The 14,990-nt window shown below is 53.3% G+C and overlaps 1 protein-coding gene across 1 annotated transcript; it reads right to left on the bottom strand.

Moving 5' to 3' along the window:
* Positions 1–1,240: 1,240 nt before the first annotated feature.
* DUSP1 (dual specificity phosphatase 1) lies at positions 1,241–4,351 on the bottom strand. The gene is made up of 4 exons (XM_080672196.1): positions 3,684–4,351; positions 3,334–3,479; positions 2,745–2,964; positions 1,241–2,289 (listed from the first exon to the last, which is right to left on the bottom strand). The coding sequence occupies exons 1-4, from the start codon at positions 4,051–4,053 to the stop codon at positions 1,919–1,921; spliced, it is 1,107 nt and encodes a 368-aa protein (XP_080528322.1). The 5' UTR covers positions 4,054–4,351; the 3' UTR covers positions 1,241–1,918.
* Between the last annotated feature and the right edge of the window lie 10,639 nt (positions 4,352–14,990).

The raw sequence follows: 14,990 nt of genomic DNA, 5'->3' as shown, positions 1-14,990 counted from the left end.
TGAGCTTGCCAGCCCAGAGTAAGTTCTTAGAACTTCAGGGAACACAGGGATCTCTGGGGCCCTGGGAATCGGGTGGCAGGTAGTAAACTGATGAGGAAAGGTCTGGGGGTGGGGGGGGGAGGGCGGGGGGCGGGGCAGGGGGAGAGGGTGCGGCTGCACCAGCCACTGCACAGGGGGCTACTGGACAAGTCGAGGAGGAGGTTTCCTTTCCTGCTTCCTACAACGCTTGGTCTAGAAACAAGTGGTGGGGGCGGGAGCTAAGGGGTCAGTGAGCCAGGAAGTTCGCTGCTATTTAATTCAACATTATAGACTGGATCATGGGTTAGTGGTTGATTACACCTTCTCTGTTTTGGCCTGTTTGGCAAGAGAGAGTAAAAATCCAGAATGTTGCCCTAGAGCAAGTTGGATTTAATAGCCTGGCTTCTTCAACACAATTATGAAATCCGAGCAAGTGACCTGGAAGCAGCCACCGAACATGCTATGTACCCAGGCTGGGGTTCCGGGGTGGATAAGCTCCAAAGCCTTCATGATGTCAGGGGGCGGGGAGGCGGGGGGAGGCTTCAGGTCATTTGTTTATGTTGTATTTGCTTATAGTGCTTGGGTTTTGAACCATCTGAGGTATTATTTTCACAATAAATGTCTTTTCAAAGGCAAAAGCGAGAGCACGTGAGAGAGGCAAGTGCAAAGCACAGGGAATTAGAAAACAAAACAGATGCAGGCCCAATTCCCTGGCTCCCCGCCTCTTAGCTGGCTGGGCTGGGTCTCGGCGTCTTTGCAAACGATTTGGCTGGTTTGTTTTGCAGGGGGCACACGCTGACCTGCGTGTAGCAGGAACACATTTCTTTACGTGAAGTGTTTGGAAAACCATCCCCCTCCTAACCAGCACAGCTCGGAGAGAAGGGAGGCCTCTTCTATGATCTTGGAGAAGGCAGTAAATGAGAAAGCAACGCAAGCAAATGGCCATCTCCTATTAGCGCTGGCTTCTGGGGACACGGGCCCCCTGGGTGGCGTGGTAGGGGATCTATGGACACTGGAACCCAGCAGTTCAGCTACAGCACCTGGTTTTTCATGATCGATCCCACTTCTCTACCTACCTTACAACTCCCGTATCTCGTGGGACCGAGGCCACCAAGGAGTGTGGCATCAGATCCCAACGTGCATTCCGGAGGCCCCTGCTGATTCGCCCCTATTTCTTCACTAGCGGGACAGGGGGCGGGGGCTGCCCAAGAAAGCAAGCATGTGAGAGTTCCATAGAAATGCCATAATTTATTCTGTCGTATAAAAAAAAAAGTCATCCTTATGTAACAAAATGTCTTCTTAGAAGAAGAAATATATTATTTCAGGTCATAAATAATCAGCAAACAGACAACTGTTGGCAACTGAAAACAACACCACCGGCGCCTTCTTCCCGCCAGCGCCGAGGACAAACCTGCTCAGGCTGTATTTACAGGACGTGACAGTACTCAACACAAAAACTGAGGTATTTGGTTCTTCTAGGAGGCGACACTGACCTCTGTGACGGCGGGCCGCCCACACAAAAATAAATAAGGTATATTCGCATATGCATGTGTCGTCAGGAATGGTAACACTGGTACGTATGTCAAGCATGAAGTGTCTACAGAAAAACGGGGGCAAGCGAAAAGAAATCGGCTCGCACGCGGAGTCCTTTCTCTTCGGCCCCTCTGTGTCAGGGGGACTCGATGTCCCCACTCTACGTTGGTCCCGAACGTGCCGAGTCCAGCAAACGCCTTGATGCTCAGCCATCGCTGCGACTGCTTGGAAACCCAGTGGAACTCGGGGGAAATTAATAAATAAATAAGGACCAGCCCTCAGGAGCCCCTCCCTGGAGTTACTGCCTTTTCTCTGCAGGAGGAGCCCGGAGTCCCGCTGGGTGGTGGAGATCGCCTCCCGTGGCCTTTCAGCAGCTGGGAGAGGTCGTAATGGGGCTCTGAAGGTAGCTCAGCGCACTGTTCGTGGAGTGGACGGGGATGGAGACGGGGAAGTTGAAGACGGTGGTGGTGGAGGTGCCCCGGTCCAGCACGGACATGGCGGGGCTCCCCGCCTCTGCCGAGCAGTGGGGGGCCAGGACCTGGGACTCAAACTGCAGCAGCTGGCCCATGAAGCTGAAGTTGGGGGAGATGATGCTTCTCCGCTGCTTCACAAACTCAAAGGCCTCGTCCAGCTTGACCCGGTTAGTCCGCATGAGGTACGCGAGGCAGATGGTGGCCGAGCGGGAAATGCCCGCCTGGCAGTGGACAAACACCCTCCCTCCGGCGTTCTTGATGGAGTCTGCAAAACAAAGGGGGGGCTGGTTACCCGAGAGCTCCGGAGCACGGCCCTGGCCCCAGGCACCGGGTGTCTAAGAAACAGCATGCGTGTCCCGTGCAGAGATGCTCAACATGGACTCCTGCATCACTAAGACACTGTCCGTGGACCAAGACACTGTCCGTGGAGGCCATGAAGCCAACTGTGCAAAGCACAGGGTTTAAACCGAGACTGGCCATCCACCAATCAAATGGATGCTGGGCAAATCAATTCAACTTTCTAAGCCTCGGGCTTGCTCATTTGAAAAGTGGGACGTCAAACCCGTAAGTTTGCAGGGATGTTACCCACACCGGACTGCTATTTAATGTCCGGAGGAGGAAGGAGTAGAAGAATGTCACTCAGGCCCTGCCGTAGTGTCTGGGCTCAGTGGCTAAGCTGGGGGGAGTGAGGCAGAAGTCTCAGGCATCGGCTCCATTTACCTATGAAGTCAATGGCCTCGTTGAACCAGGAGCTGATGTCCGCCTTGTGGTTGTCTTCCACTGGGATGCTTTTGTATTGGTAGTGACCCTCGAAATGGTTGGGACAATTGGCGGAGACGTTGATCAAGGCAGTGATGCCCAAGGCATCCAGCATGTCCTTGCGGGAAGCATGGTAGGCACTGCCCAGGTACAGAAAGGGCAGGATCTCCACTGGGCCACCCTGGAATGCAAAAACATCCAACACTTGTCAAGCTTTGCTCCAAGTCAATGCCGGTGCCCACACCCACAAAACTCCCTGCTGGAAGTCAGTTTCAGATACCGGGTGAACTTTCTCAGCACTGTTGTTGGGGTATAAATAGGTAGGGAACTAATCCCATTTGCCTGGGCATCCCATTTGCCTGGGCACGGCCAGTGGTCATTTCTGTGGTGCCAGTCTTAGAGGCTCAGCTCATCGGAGCACTTGACCGTGGAAGAAATAATACCCCCTCCGTCCTAAACAACAGTGCAGGTCACTTTCTATATTCTCTAGCACTGCTCTCCCAGGCCTGTCAGCTGTCCCTTCTCCCCTGTGGCACGGCCCCCTACTAACCTGATCGTAGAGTGGGGTGCTGCAGGAACTGCACCCCGACTCGGCGCTGTCAGGGACGTTAGTACTCAGGGGAAGGCTGAGCCCCATGGGGGTCGACTGTTTGCTGCACAGCTCCGGGCAGGAAGCTGAAAACGCTTCATATCCTCCTGGGAATACAGAGACATTTTTCCCATTAGTACCGCTGGGATAGGGCCCTTCACACAACCCCACACCCACCAGGGCTGGAAGTGTACCCCGAACCATTGTTCTGGCGCCCAGAATACTGCTCCAGCTGAGGCAGGAGCTGAGGGCCAGTCCTCCTCCCACCACCTCCCGCCCCGGCAGGGCCCCGAGTTTCCCTGAGGCCGTACCTTTGAGGAAGAAGACTTGCGCGGCCGCGCGCGCCTCGCGGCTGAGCGCGCCCGCGGCCAGGGCCAGGGTGCCGTCGCGCTTGGCGGCGTCCAGGGCGGCGCTGCGCTCGTCCAGCAGCACCACGGCGTGGTAGGCGCCGGCCAGCAGGCGGCCGCGCAGCTCGGCGTTGGGCACGATGTGCTCCAGGCCCATGGCGCCCTTGGCGCGGCGCCGCACGATGGTGCTGAAGCGCACGTTGACCGAGCCGGCGATGTGGCCGGCGTTGAAGGCGAAGAAGGAGCGGCAGTCCAGCAGCAGGCACTGCGCCGCGCGCTCCCGCAGCAGCGCCCGCAGGTCCCCGGCGTCCAGCGAGCCCACCTCCATGACCATGGCCGGCCCCAGCGCCCCCAGCGTGCGGGTCTTCCTGTGCTCTTTGTCCTCGGGAGCAAAGGGCGGGGAGGCGGTGGCTTTCGGGGTGAAGTCCGACCCTGGTGGCTTTCTTGGCGCGGAACCCAAAACTGCCTTTGGACTGAGCGCGGGGCTGTGGCGCGGGTTTTGTGGGTGCTGCCCCTAGTCACTAGGGCCTAGTTCCTGCCCCTCTAGCCCCGGTCGTACCTCCTGCACCGGCGTCCGCAGCGAGCTGGGCCCGCGGGAGAGCTTTTATAACTCGCAGCTCCTGGGAGGAGCCGAGCGAGCGCGGAGGGGGAGGGGGTTTGTTTATTTGAATGGGCATCACGTGGCCTGGTGGTGACGTCACCGCCCTGCCCAGCTTGGCGCCGGCGGAGCCAGAGGCGAAGACGTCATCGGCCTCGGAGCGAGATCCGCTGGCTGCGCGCTGGCTCGGACCCCGGCCCCCGGCCCCCCGCCCCCCGCCCGCCGGCCGGCTCGCTCCTGGCGGGTCCCCGGGGACCTGGCCCGCGCCGCTCCGGGCGCAGCGGCGAGGAGAGGAGGAGGGCGTGCTGCCAGCCAAGGGCAGGCAGGGAAGCGAGCGGCTAGGAGAGGGAGGGTGAGGGGGGGCGTGCCACTGGCCCCCTCCCGCGGCCCCTCCCTCCTCCTCTCTCCCCTCCCCCCTCTTCCTCCCCTCTCTCCCCTCTCCCCTCTCCCCTCCCCTCGCCCAGCCGCGATCCGGAGCGGCAAGGGGCTTCCTGCGCTGTTGCATACGCGTTGCCCCTTTCTCGCAGTTCCTCGTCCCCAGCGGGGGGTAGAGGCCCAAGGAGAAGCGTTTTACTTGCCCGGCATCACAGTGGGGGGGGGGGGGGAATGAACTTGTCCATAGTGTTCCCACCAAGAACAAGGGAGTTGAGTTGGGGTGGAGGAGTTCAAGAAAATGTTTTCCTGTTTCCCAGACTTTCCTGTGACTTAAAAAAAAAAAAAAGAAGTACATTTAATAAGTTCAATGCCTTCCAATCAGACCCCTGGTGGGGAAAATGTCCTTCACGGTGAGGGGTCGCAAGGCGCTCCTGCGGATTGAGGGGTTCGGCGGTTTAGGGGGAGGTGATAGCGCCCCCCAGGGGCCACCAGGCACTGCCTGTCGCGTTTGCTCTGTCGAAAACCAATGGAGCTGCCCCCTCTCCATTCCGTGAATGTGCGCTGATTGGGAGCCTGCTGTGCTCTGGGCTTGGGGGCTCCACCTAGGCACAGGAGCCCACCCCGACCCCCTCGCCCTGGCTCTCGCCATCTGTGTGGGCTGAATTCGAAATCCAACCCTAAGGCGCTTAAGGAGGAACCCCAGGACCTGGACGAACATTTGGGAAGACCCCACTGGGTCACCGTGCCCTGAGCCCCTCGCTAGACGCCCCCCCCCCCCCCCCGCCGGGGCTGTGGAGTCCCTTGCGGTGGCACCGACTTGCTAGGTACACAAACATAAACATTGCGCCACCGGGGCCGGGGCCGAGTCAGGAACGTTCTGCGGTTTGGTTTCTTCCCGTCTCCTCCGGGGAGGGGGCATTTCACGGCACCCTGTGTCCCCTATGTCGTTGATCTGTGATTGTAGCACAGAGGCGACTTCTGCATTTGCCTCGCTTAACTTGTGTTTACGCATGCTCACCCTTTCTGCCTAAGTTCTAGAAAGATTCAGGGCTGAGTGCCTTTTTTTTTATCGGCGTTTTCTACCTTCAGATGAATATTGGCCAAGGGCAGCAAAGAGGTCCTCAGAAAATGGCAACACCCACCCTGTATCTTAAAAAAAAAAAGGAAAGAAAGAAAAAAATTGTTTTGTTTATACTACTTATTCAGCTGGGGAACTGTGCATATTTTTTGCATTGAATCATAAAATGTTACAGCTGCTGACCTTTCACAGCATACCAATTGGATGTGCCCCGTTTTCTTTTACCAAGAGCATTTATTATACCTCCCCCTACCTACATTTTTAAAAAAGAAAACGTTTGAAAATTAAAAAAGAAAATTGTCTGCTCAGCACTGTGGGTTTCCCCTCTTTATCCCTTTCTGGAAAGAGCATAGATTGAACCCCATGTGGTCATTTTGCTGCTGGCTGATCCTACGCGAATCTCTTTCCCCAGCTGAGCCTCTGAGTGCACATCTGTACAATGGGCTCACAACTGCCTGCTTTGTGGATGGTTTGAGGCCCAGGTGGGAGATGGTGGGTGTAAGGAGCCCAGGCCATTCTACCCCCCTTTCTCCTGTGAGTCACTAAATGCCTTCCAGCAGAGCAGGCCTTACATTTTCATGCCTCTGTGTGTTTTAGGCTCTGGCACCAGGACCTGGAGAGAAGGTCCCCTGAAGACACCAGAACGTGTGGTAGGGACAGAGGCTCAGCTCCGGGAAAGGTCCCTCCTTCAGACCAACTAACACACAATGGCTTGGGTCAGGGAGTCTGGTGGCAAAGGTGTAGCCACCGAGTGCAGGCATCGGAGATGCTGCTTCTTGCTGGAGGTGGAGTCAAAGAGGGGCCCCACACATCTCCTCTGCGGTGACTGCAGAAGGAGCGCGAGGGGCCGGAGTCGTGGGCCCCCAAGGAGGGTGAGTCAGTGGACATTGCCTCGGGAAAGAACTGGACTCTCCAATTTTAGATATGGTAGGAATAAACCTGGGGGCAGTGTGGGGTCGGGGGACGGGCTTGAACGCAGAAGGCCTGGCCTGGACTCCCCACCTCAGTGTGGGGTCTTGAGGAAGTCACTCGCCCCACTGAGCCTCCACTCCCTCTCTCCAGAGATGGCGATAATAACGCGCCCCTCTGGCGCCTGTGGGAAGACCCAGTGTACCGGGGGTTGGCATTACTAGACAGTTGCTGTCCCAATCCCGCCCTTCAAGCCAACTCTGGATCTGTCCCGGGGTCACAGGAGGAGGAAGGGTGGCACTCTCACAGGTGACAGGACGTGGCCCCAGCTCACTGCTCTGTGACCTTGGGCAGGAGGCTTTGCGATTCTGAGCCTTGGTTTCCCCCATGTGTGACCTGGGAGTACGATCCGTGTTGGACTGAGACCCCCTGTGAAGAAGGGCCTGGCGGGGGGTGCTCTGGAGAGGGCTCTGGCTCCCACAGTCGTGTTCTTTCAGAACCCCCAGCTCTTTCACTGCCCCCCACTCCCCCGTGCTGTGTGGGGGTGCCTCCCTCTGCTCAGGACCCTCCATGACTTCCCTTTCCCACAGCCCACCACCGCTCGGCCTCGCCCAGCCAGCCAGCCCAACCCCCCACTATGGCCATCGACGCTCTGCTGCTTGCGAGGCGCACTCTGTGGGCCCGAGTTCCCAGTCTGCTTCTCACCCTTTCCCCACGCACACCTTTGCTCACGCTGCTCCCTCTCTCCCCTCTCAGGGTGCCGTCCCCGCTGAGCCTGGTCAGGGTCTGTCCTCATCCTCGCCGACCCACCCAAAGCAGTCCTCACCCGCAGCCTTTCCGGCTCCAGCTTCTCTGCCCCCGGGCGGGCCCTGGAGACTTCATCCCAACATTCCGATGGTATCAGCTCTCTCAGGTCCTGTCTTCCCCTCCCTGAGTTGCTTGAGGGCAGGGTGAGGTTTTCACCTCGTGGACCACCCCACCCTCCTACCTTGGGTGCAGCCCTGGCACACAGTAGGCCCATAATTTGCCCACATGGTGGGAGAATTTTTTCAAAGTGCCCTGTTGGAAAGTACCAGAAGAGAAGAGGACAGAAAAGGCCATCTCTGCCTCCTCTCTGCCTTGCAGGCATCATCTCAGGAATGGGAGTCACAATGGGATTATGGACAATCCTGGTGGGATTATGAACAATCCTGGGAGGGGGTCCTTATCCCCATTCCCCAGGCAAGGAGGCGGGCTCAGGGAGGGGACGGTCACACAGCTGGTACTGGTCAGATGCAGGTCCAGCCCCGGGCCTGTCTGACAGGGAGATGGAGTGGACCCAGCCATCCTGCTGTAACAGCCTTAGCCAGCCGAGGCCTCTGCACCCCAGGCAGTCTCTGACCCCCAGCCTGTCCAGAGCTCTGCTCTCAGGGCAGAGTGGCCCCTGGCATCAGCCTTGGAAGGCGCCTGAGCTTCCTGGGACCCCCCCTCAGAGAGTCAGGAAGGACAGCAGGCCCTAGTGTCCCTGCTGCCTCTCCGAAGTCGCTCGGTGCTTGGGATTTGGGAGAGCCACAGGCAGGGAGACTCGGCAGCCACTGGCGCATCCTGAGGGGCTGGCAAGGGTGACTTCACCTCCACACCCAGGCAGTTAGGCCAAAGCCAGCGGTGGTTGCACAATCCTTCCAAACAGATCTCCTGGGAGGGCCTGTGTCATCTTGGCAGGCCCCGCATTTGAGACGAGGGCCCAGAGAGGTTAGGCAACCTATCCAAAGTCACACAGTGTTCAGAACTTTCGGATTCTAGCCAGGGTTGTGGTGAGCTGTTTGTTTGAACCCTTAAGCATTCATCTCTAGAGGGTGGGGTTACTTTCATTTTCTTCCTTATAACTGTATGGTTTGAATTTTTCAACACAAATGTGGGTCGTTTGTAATCAGGAACAGAAGTTTGAAATATGAACAGGCAACCACATTCAAGCTAAAACATATTTATGTTTAGGGTAACTTAAGTTACAGCGTCAGACTGTGTGGGTTAGAATCCCCGCTCCAGCACGCGCCTGCTGTGTGTCCTCTGGCCAGTGACTTTATCTCTCTGACACTCGTTACAGGCACATTTTTTTCGTATTTTAACATTCCTCAAAGTGGAATATCATGGTTCATGGTCAGCTTTTTTCTTTCTTAATGGTGCCTATGTTAATGAGGGGCCTTAGAATTGCTGCCATCTGCAGTCCAGTAGAATATAGGAATGTAAAAAAGTTTAAGATGGACAGGAATTAAAACACTGCAGTCGTTCAATTAAACATTCTGGCAGGGGACAGATTGGTAATAGACAGGTACATCCCAGGTGCTGAGGGCCACCGTAGATATTGGGGAGGTCAGAGAAGGGGCCCTCACTCAGCTGGGAGGGGGTTATGAGGAGGGGATGTCTGCCTGGAGACCAGGACTGACGGAGAAGAGAAATGTGTGTACGAAGTACATCTGAGAAACAGGCCTCTGTTATCAACCGCTTTCCCCCTGGAAGCTTTCACTTTCTCCCCTATCAAGTGGGACAGTAATAACCGAAGAGACCAACTCTCAGATTCGCTGTGGGACACGAAGCTCAGCAGGCCACATGAGCGTCCCTGTGGCTGACCGTCCCTGTCCGTCCCACTAGCCTGGGAACAGAGGCTTGGTTCCTGGCCTCCCTTGGTCCCCAGCACAAATCTCTAAGCAGGTTTGTTGGACAGACGCTGAGGAGCCCAGGAGAGGGACCAGGAAGTAGCAGGGCCCCCATGACTCAGGCCTGTCCCTGAACCCAGGACACAGCCTGCCAAGGGGCCTCAGGCCACGCCCCTGCTGCCCGGGGCACGGACTCCCGGAGGGAAGTGACAGCTTTCTGTTGATGGTTCATTTTTTCTTTTTTATATAGCCAGAGTATAAATTGAGAAATAATTGCATTGTCATCATTAGGGAACACTAATCAGTGTTGGAGGGAAAAAGTGAGGTCATTGTGTGTCTATTCCCAGCTCCTTCCCTGAAGGGAGGAGGAGGAAACGGTATTGGGGAGGGGGGCGTTGGGAATTGTGGTTGAAGACTCAGAAGTTGCGCATCCCAATTTCGCTTTTGTGGGTATGTTGCTTGGGGGGCAGATCTTACTACTAATAATTGAGCACGTGCTCTGAGCCTGGCACTTTGCCAAGCGCTTTATGGCCATGTCCTCTGGTGTGATCATGACAGCGACCCCCATGTGAAGCGATGAGGTGAACTGAAGCCCAGAGAAGTTAACGAACCTGCCCCAAAGCCAGTAACAGGCTCAGCTGGGTGCCCGGTGGTCCCTGCCTCTGTTCGCCAAGTCCTTTGTGCTAATCTCTCCACAGCACACAGTGGGTGTGGCACGAGCGTTGCCCCGTGAAACGATTTCTTGGGATATGCTGGCTTCTAGGGGGCTGCTTCTCCGTCCAAAAGGAAAGGGAAAAGGAAATAGGCCCCTCACTCCTGCTCTCCGCCTCGCGCTCCCTGACTCACGGAGCTATACTGCACAAGTGATTCATTCACTGGCCGGACCTCAAAAGCTTTGGCCACCCATTGAGAGTGTAGTCACACCTCCAGCTTTCAAATGCATTCATTGGCTCACTCATCCAACCTCAGGCAGGCCAGAAACAGGCCTGGCTGTGCTTGCGGGGTGGGGGTGGGGGCTTGTCAGAGACAGGATGGCACACAGATGCCGCTGGCTGTCCCAGAGTCGTGGCTGACTGCTCACTCCTAGCCCACGAGACCCTCTCTGGGGCTGCCGCACCAAAGTACCACCAACCGAGTGTTTCAGCCACAGAAATGTGCTGTCCCGCAGGCTGAGTCTGAGACAGAGGTGTCTCCAGGGCTGGCCCGGGAGGACTGGGAGGGAGAGTCTGACCCAGGCACCGCCCCCCCCCCCCCCCCCCACTTCGGGGGCTTCGCTGGCGATCTCTGGGTTCCTCGGCTTGTAGGGTCTCACCCAGCCTCTGCCTCCACCTTGTGTGTGTGTCCAAATTTCCTCTTTGTATAATGACACTAGTCATATTGGAGTAGGTTCCACCCTGATGACCTCATTCTAACTTTATTACCTCCGCAAAGACCCTATTTCCAAATATGGTCACACTCTGAGCTGCTGGTGGTTAGGACTTAAGCATATCTTTCTGGGGGGACATAATTCAGCCTTTAACGGGGCCCATAAGTCAAAGATGGCCCCCTGATAATGACGAATATGCTCAGTGCCACAAAGATGTCCATTTGGCCCAGGTAAATACGCCCATTTAACATGATTCTCATGAAAGTGCTGTTTTTCTGGAGTTAAACAAATTGATTCTGAAGTTGATAGGATATAATAAATAATCAACAATAGTCAGAAAAATGTAAAAAGAAGGGCAGTGAGGTGGGCAGGAGGGGGTGCGAGGCGGAGAGGAAGCCCTACCAGACATTAAAACATGCCACAAAGCCTCGATGACTTAAAGTGGTGTTAGCTGGGAGCGTGAATAGCCCCAGAGACCAATGGAACAGAATAGAAAGTCCAGAAATTTGCCCAGGTACACATGGCGATTTGGTGTATGATGAAGATGGCACCTCAAATCACTGGGGCATGAGGGACTTTTTAATAAGTGACCTTGGGCCCTGGCCAGGTAGCTAAGTTGGTTGGAGCATCGCCCTGATACGCCACCGTTGCGGGTTTGATCCCCAGTCATGGCATATACAAGAGTCAACCAAGACATGCATAGATGGGTTGAACAACAAATCCATGTTTTTCTCTCTCTCCCTTTCTCTCTCTAAAATCAATAGATTTTAAAAACTTTAAATAAATAAAAAATAAGTGGTCTTGGGACAATTGGACAGCCATGGGGTGGTGGTGGGGGATTAAAAGTGGACCCACGCCATACTCCAAACACCTAAGTAAATACCGAATGGGCCAGAGATCTAGATTTTAAAAACGAACCTTACAACCTGTAGAAGAAAACGTGAGGGGACCCCTTTATTATCAGGAGGGAGGAAAGCCTTTCCATGTAGGACTGAATATGCAGAAATGATAAAAGCTTGATAAATTCAACTTAGAGACAAAGCTAATTTCACCAATATTTAAGAGGTTCTTAAAAATAGAGATAAAAAAAAAATGATTCTAAAATGGACAAAAGCCACGGGCAGATAGTTCACAGAAGAGGAGCTGCGGAAGGACCGTGATCATGGACAAAGATATTCATTTGTGCCCTAGCCGGGTTGGCTTAGTGGATGGAGCATGGACCCGGGTTCGATTCCCGTCAAGGGCCTGTACCTCAGTTGCAGGCTTGGTCCCCGGCCCTGAAACTCACTGGGAAAATATCCTCGGGTGAAGATGAGCCACCACCACCACAACAAAAAGATGCTCATTTGTAATCACAGCAAGAGAAACACATTTAACTGCGTCTGACTGGCAAAAATGCCAAAATTTGACAGCACCCTCTGGCGAGACAAGGGCTGTGTGAATGTGGACCGGATGTTAGATGATATGATGGACCTGTTAGCTTTGGTGGTGACTTAGGAGACTGTCTTGTTCGTAGAAGATGCACGCAGAAGAATTTAGCAATGAAAAGTCAGGATGCACACAAAGTTAGTCAATTAAATATGGCAGAACATTAACAATTGCTGTCTATGTGGTGGCCGTAAAGGTGCTCTGGGATGGTATTCTTCTTTCAGCCTGTCTCGATGCCTGAAATGGTTCATCATAAAATGTGGTTCAGTCACGTGGCCTCAAGGTGAAGCCTGGGTGAAAGAGAAGCTGTCGGCAAACGCAGCTGGCTCAGCTGAGGTGGCCACTGTGAACACCATCCAGTGCTTCCTGGGGGTGCCGCGCACCATCTCCACAGCCCATTCATTCACCTGCATGCTGTCCCCACGAGGCGGGCCCCAGCCACAGACAAGGTAACCGCGGCCCCAGCAACCTGCCAGATCCACGGAGATTTGTCCTCTCCCAGCTCTGCTGACTGGTTTTAAGCAGCTATGGGAGCCAGTCCCTGGGAACCAAGCATCTAGAGAAACAGCCTTACATTGGACTAAGTTATTAAATTGGACCAAGTTCTTTTTCTTAATGATCCACCCAAAAGATGAACAGGGATCTCTCTGATACATCTTGTAAGCACGAGCCATTTATAAGGGCTATCATTCTGTGCTCTCATTTGCACTCAATCATTTCAGACCCTACTTAAGGCTAGAGAACAAGAAGATTGTAATGGAGCCCTTGTGCATTCGATCTAATGATATAGCTAGCAACTGGGCAATGGAAAGTTATGGTATTCTTTATTTCTTAAAATTAATTTATTGTCCAATTACAGTTGACGTACAGTATTAGTTTCAGGCGTACAACGTAAGTGATTAGACATTTATATACTTTATGAAGTCATCACCCAATAAGTCTAGTCCCCATCTGACACCATACATAGTTACTACAATATTGACTGCATTCATGGTCAGTTGGTTTTTAACAAAAGTGCCAAGGCAGCTCATTAAAGGAAAGAATAATCTGTTTAGCAAAACAGTGCTGGGACAGTTGGCCACCCATCTACATGCAAAAGGAAGACTTAGACCCTTACCTCACACCATACATAAAAATTAACTCAAAAATGGTCATTGATTTCAATGTAAGAGCTAAGACAATAAAACTATTAGAAGAATTCATAGCGGGGGAGAGTCTTCAAGACCTTAGGTTAGGCCAAAATTTGAAAACATGGTTTATAATAGAAAAAATAATCAATTGAAATTAATCAGGATTCAAAACTTTTGTGCTTAAGGGCTACCATTAAGACAATGAAAAGATAAGCAATAGACTAGGACAAAATATTCGCAAACCAAATCTCATAAAGGACTTCTACCCAGTATTTAACAAGAACTTCTACAACTCAATAGTTGGACAAACAACCCAATCAAAAAATGATATGAACAGCCCTGGCTGGTTTGGCTCAGTGGATAGAGCATCAGCCTGTGAACTGAAGGGTCCCAGGTTCAAATTCCGGTCAAGGGCACAATGCCCAAGTTATGGGCTTCTGGGTACCTGCAGGAGGTAGCCAATCAATGATTCTCTCTCATCATCGATGTTTCTATCTCTCTATACCTCTCCCTTCCTCTCTGAAATAAATAAAAATATCTTTTAAAAAAATGATATGAACAGATATTCCTCCAAAGAAGACATACCAACCGCCACCCAGCATGTGAGCAGATTGCTCAACGTCATTAGTCATGCCAGAAATGGAAACGTGCAGTGTGATTTATGTCATACTCATGAGAATGACTATGCTCAGAAAGCCAGATAATAACAAATATTGGCTAAGATGCGGAGAAACAAAACGGGGAATATAAAACAGGGCAACATCTTTGGAAAATAGTTCAGTGGCTCCCCAGAAAGTTAAACATAAACTTAACCATGAGGTCCAGCAATTCCACATGGAGGTATCAACCCTAGAGAAAGGAAAACATATGTCAACACACAGATTTGTGAGTCAGTGTTCTTAGCAGCGTTATTCATATTAGCAAAAAAATCAAAACAAAACTGGAAACAACCTAAATGCCCTCCAACTGATGAACAGATAGGTGAAATGTGGTAGATCCATACACGGGAACACCATTCAGCAACGCAAAGGAGCAAACGTGAATCACAGGGGCTGACTTACGGATGACTCTCAGAGATGCTATGATATTGCTAGAAGTCAGACACAGGAGACCACACAGTGTGTGATTCCAGTCATATGAAGTGCCCAGAAAGGGCAGATGGGTAGAGACACTAAGGAGATTGGTGCTTGTCTAGGGCTGGAGTGGGGACAGGACGTCCTGTAAATGGGCGTAAGGGAGAGTTCGACTAGGGGACCAAGTGCATGTTCTAAAGTTGATTTATGGTGATGGTTGCACCACTTGGTAAAGTTACCCCCCCCAAAAAAGTGGGGGAGGCCTTGTATTGTATACTGATAGGGGGTAAACTTTGTGATATTAAAACTATCTATACTAATAAAAGGGTAATATGCTAATTAGACTGGGAGACCTTCCAGATGTCCTTCCAGACAAAGCCATGATGGTGGGGCTGAGGCAGAGGTGGTTAGGGGCGATCAGGCCAGGAGGGGAGGGCAGTTGGGGGTGATCAGGCTGGTAAGTGGGGGGGGGGGCGTCAGTTGGGGATGAGCAGGCCAGCAGTGGGGAGCAGTTGGGGGCAAGCAGGCTGGCAGGCAGAGTGGTTAGGGGCAATCAGGCAGACAGGCAGGTGAGGGGTTAGGAGCCAGCAGTCCCAGATTGTGAGAGGGATGTCCCAGATTGGAGAGGGTGCAGGCCGGGCTGAGGGACACCCCACACCCCCCATGCACAAATTTCATGGA

This window comes from Plecotus auritus (genome assembly GCF_963455305.1).
Source record: "Plecotus auritus genome assembly, chromosome: 6".
Lineage (NCBI taxonomy): Eukaryota > Metazoa > Chordata > Mammalia > Chiroptera > Vespertilionidae > Plecotus > Plecotus auritus.
This window is presented reverse-complemented; position numbering and strand designations above follow the sequence as displayed.

Coding starts and splice junctions, on each gene's coding strand:
- DUSP1 (XM_080672196.1), bottom strand. CDS start 4,053: ATGGTCATGGAGGTGGGCTCGCTGGACGCCGGGGACCTGCGGGCGCTG. Junction 3,480..3,683: donor GCAAGTCTTCTTCCTCAAAG/GTACGGCCTCAG, acceptor CTGTATTCCCAG/GAGGATATGAAGCGTTTTCA. Junction 2,965..3,333: donor GCACCCCACTCTACGATCAG/GTTAGTAGGGGG, acceptor TTTGCATTCCAG/GGTGGCCCAGTGGAGATCCT.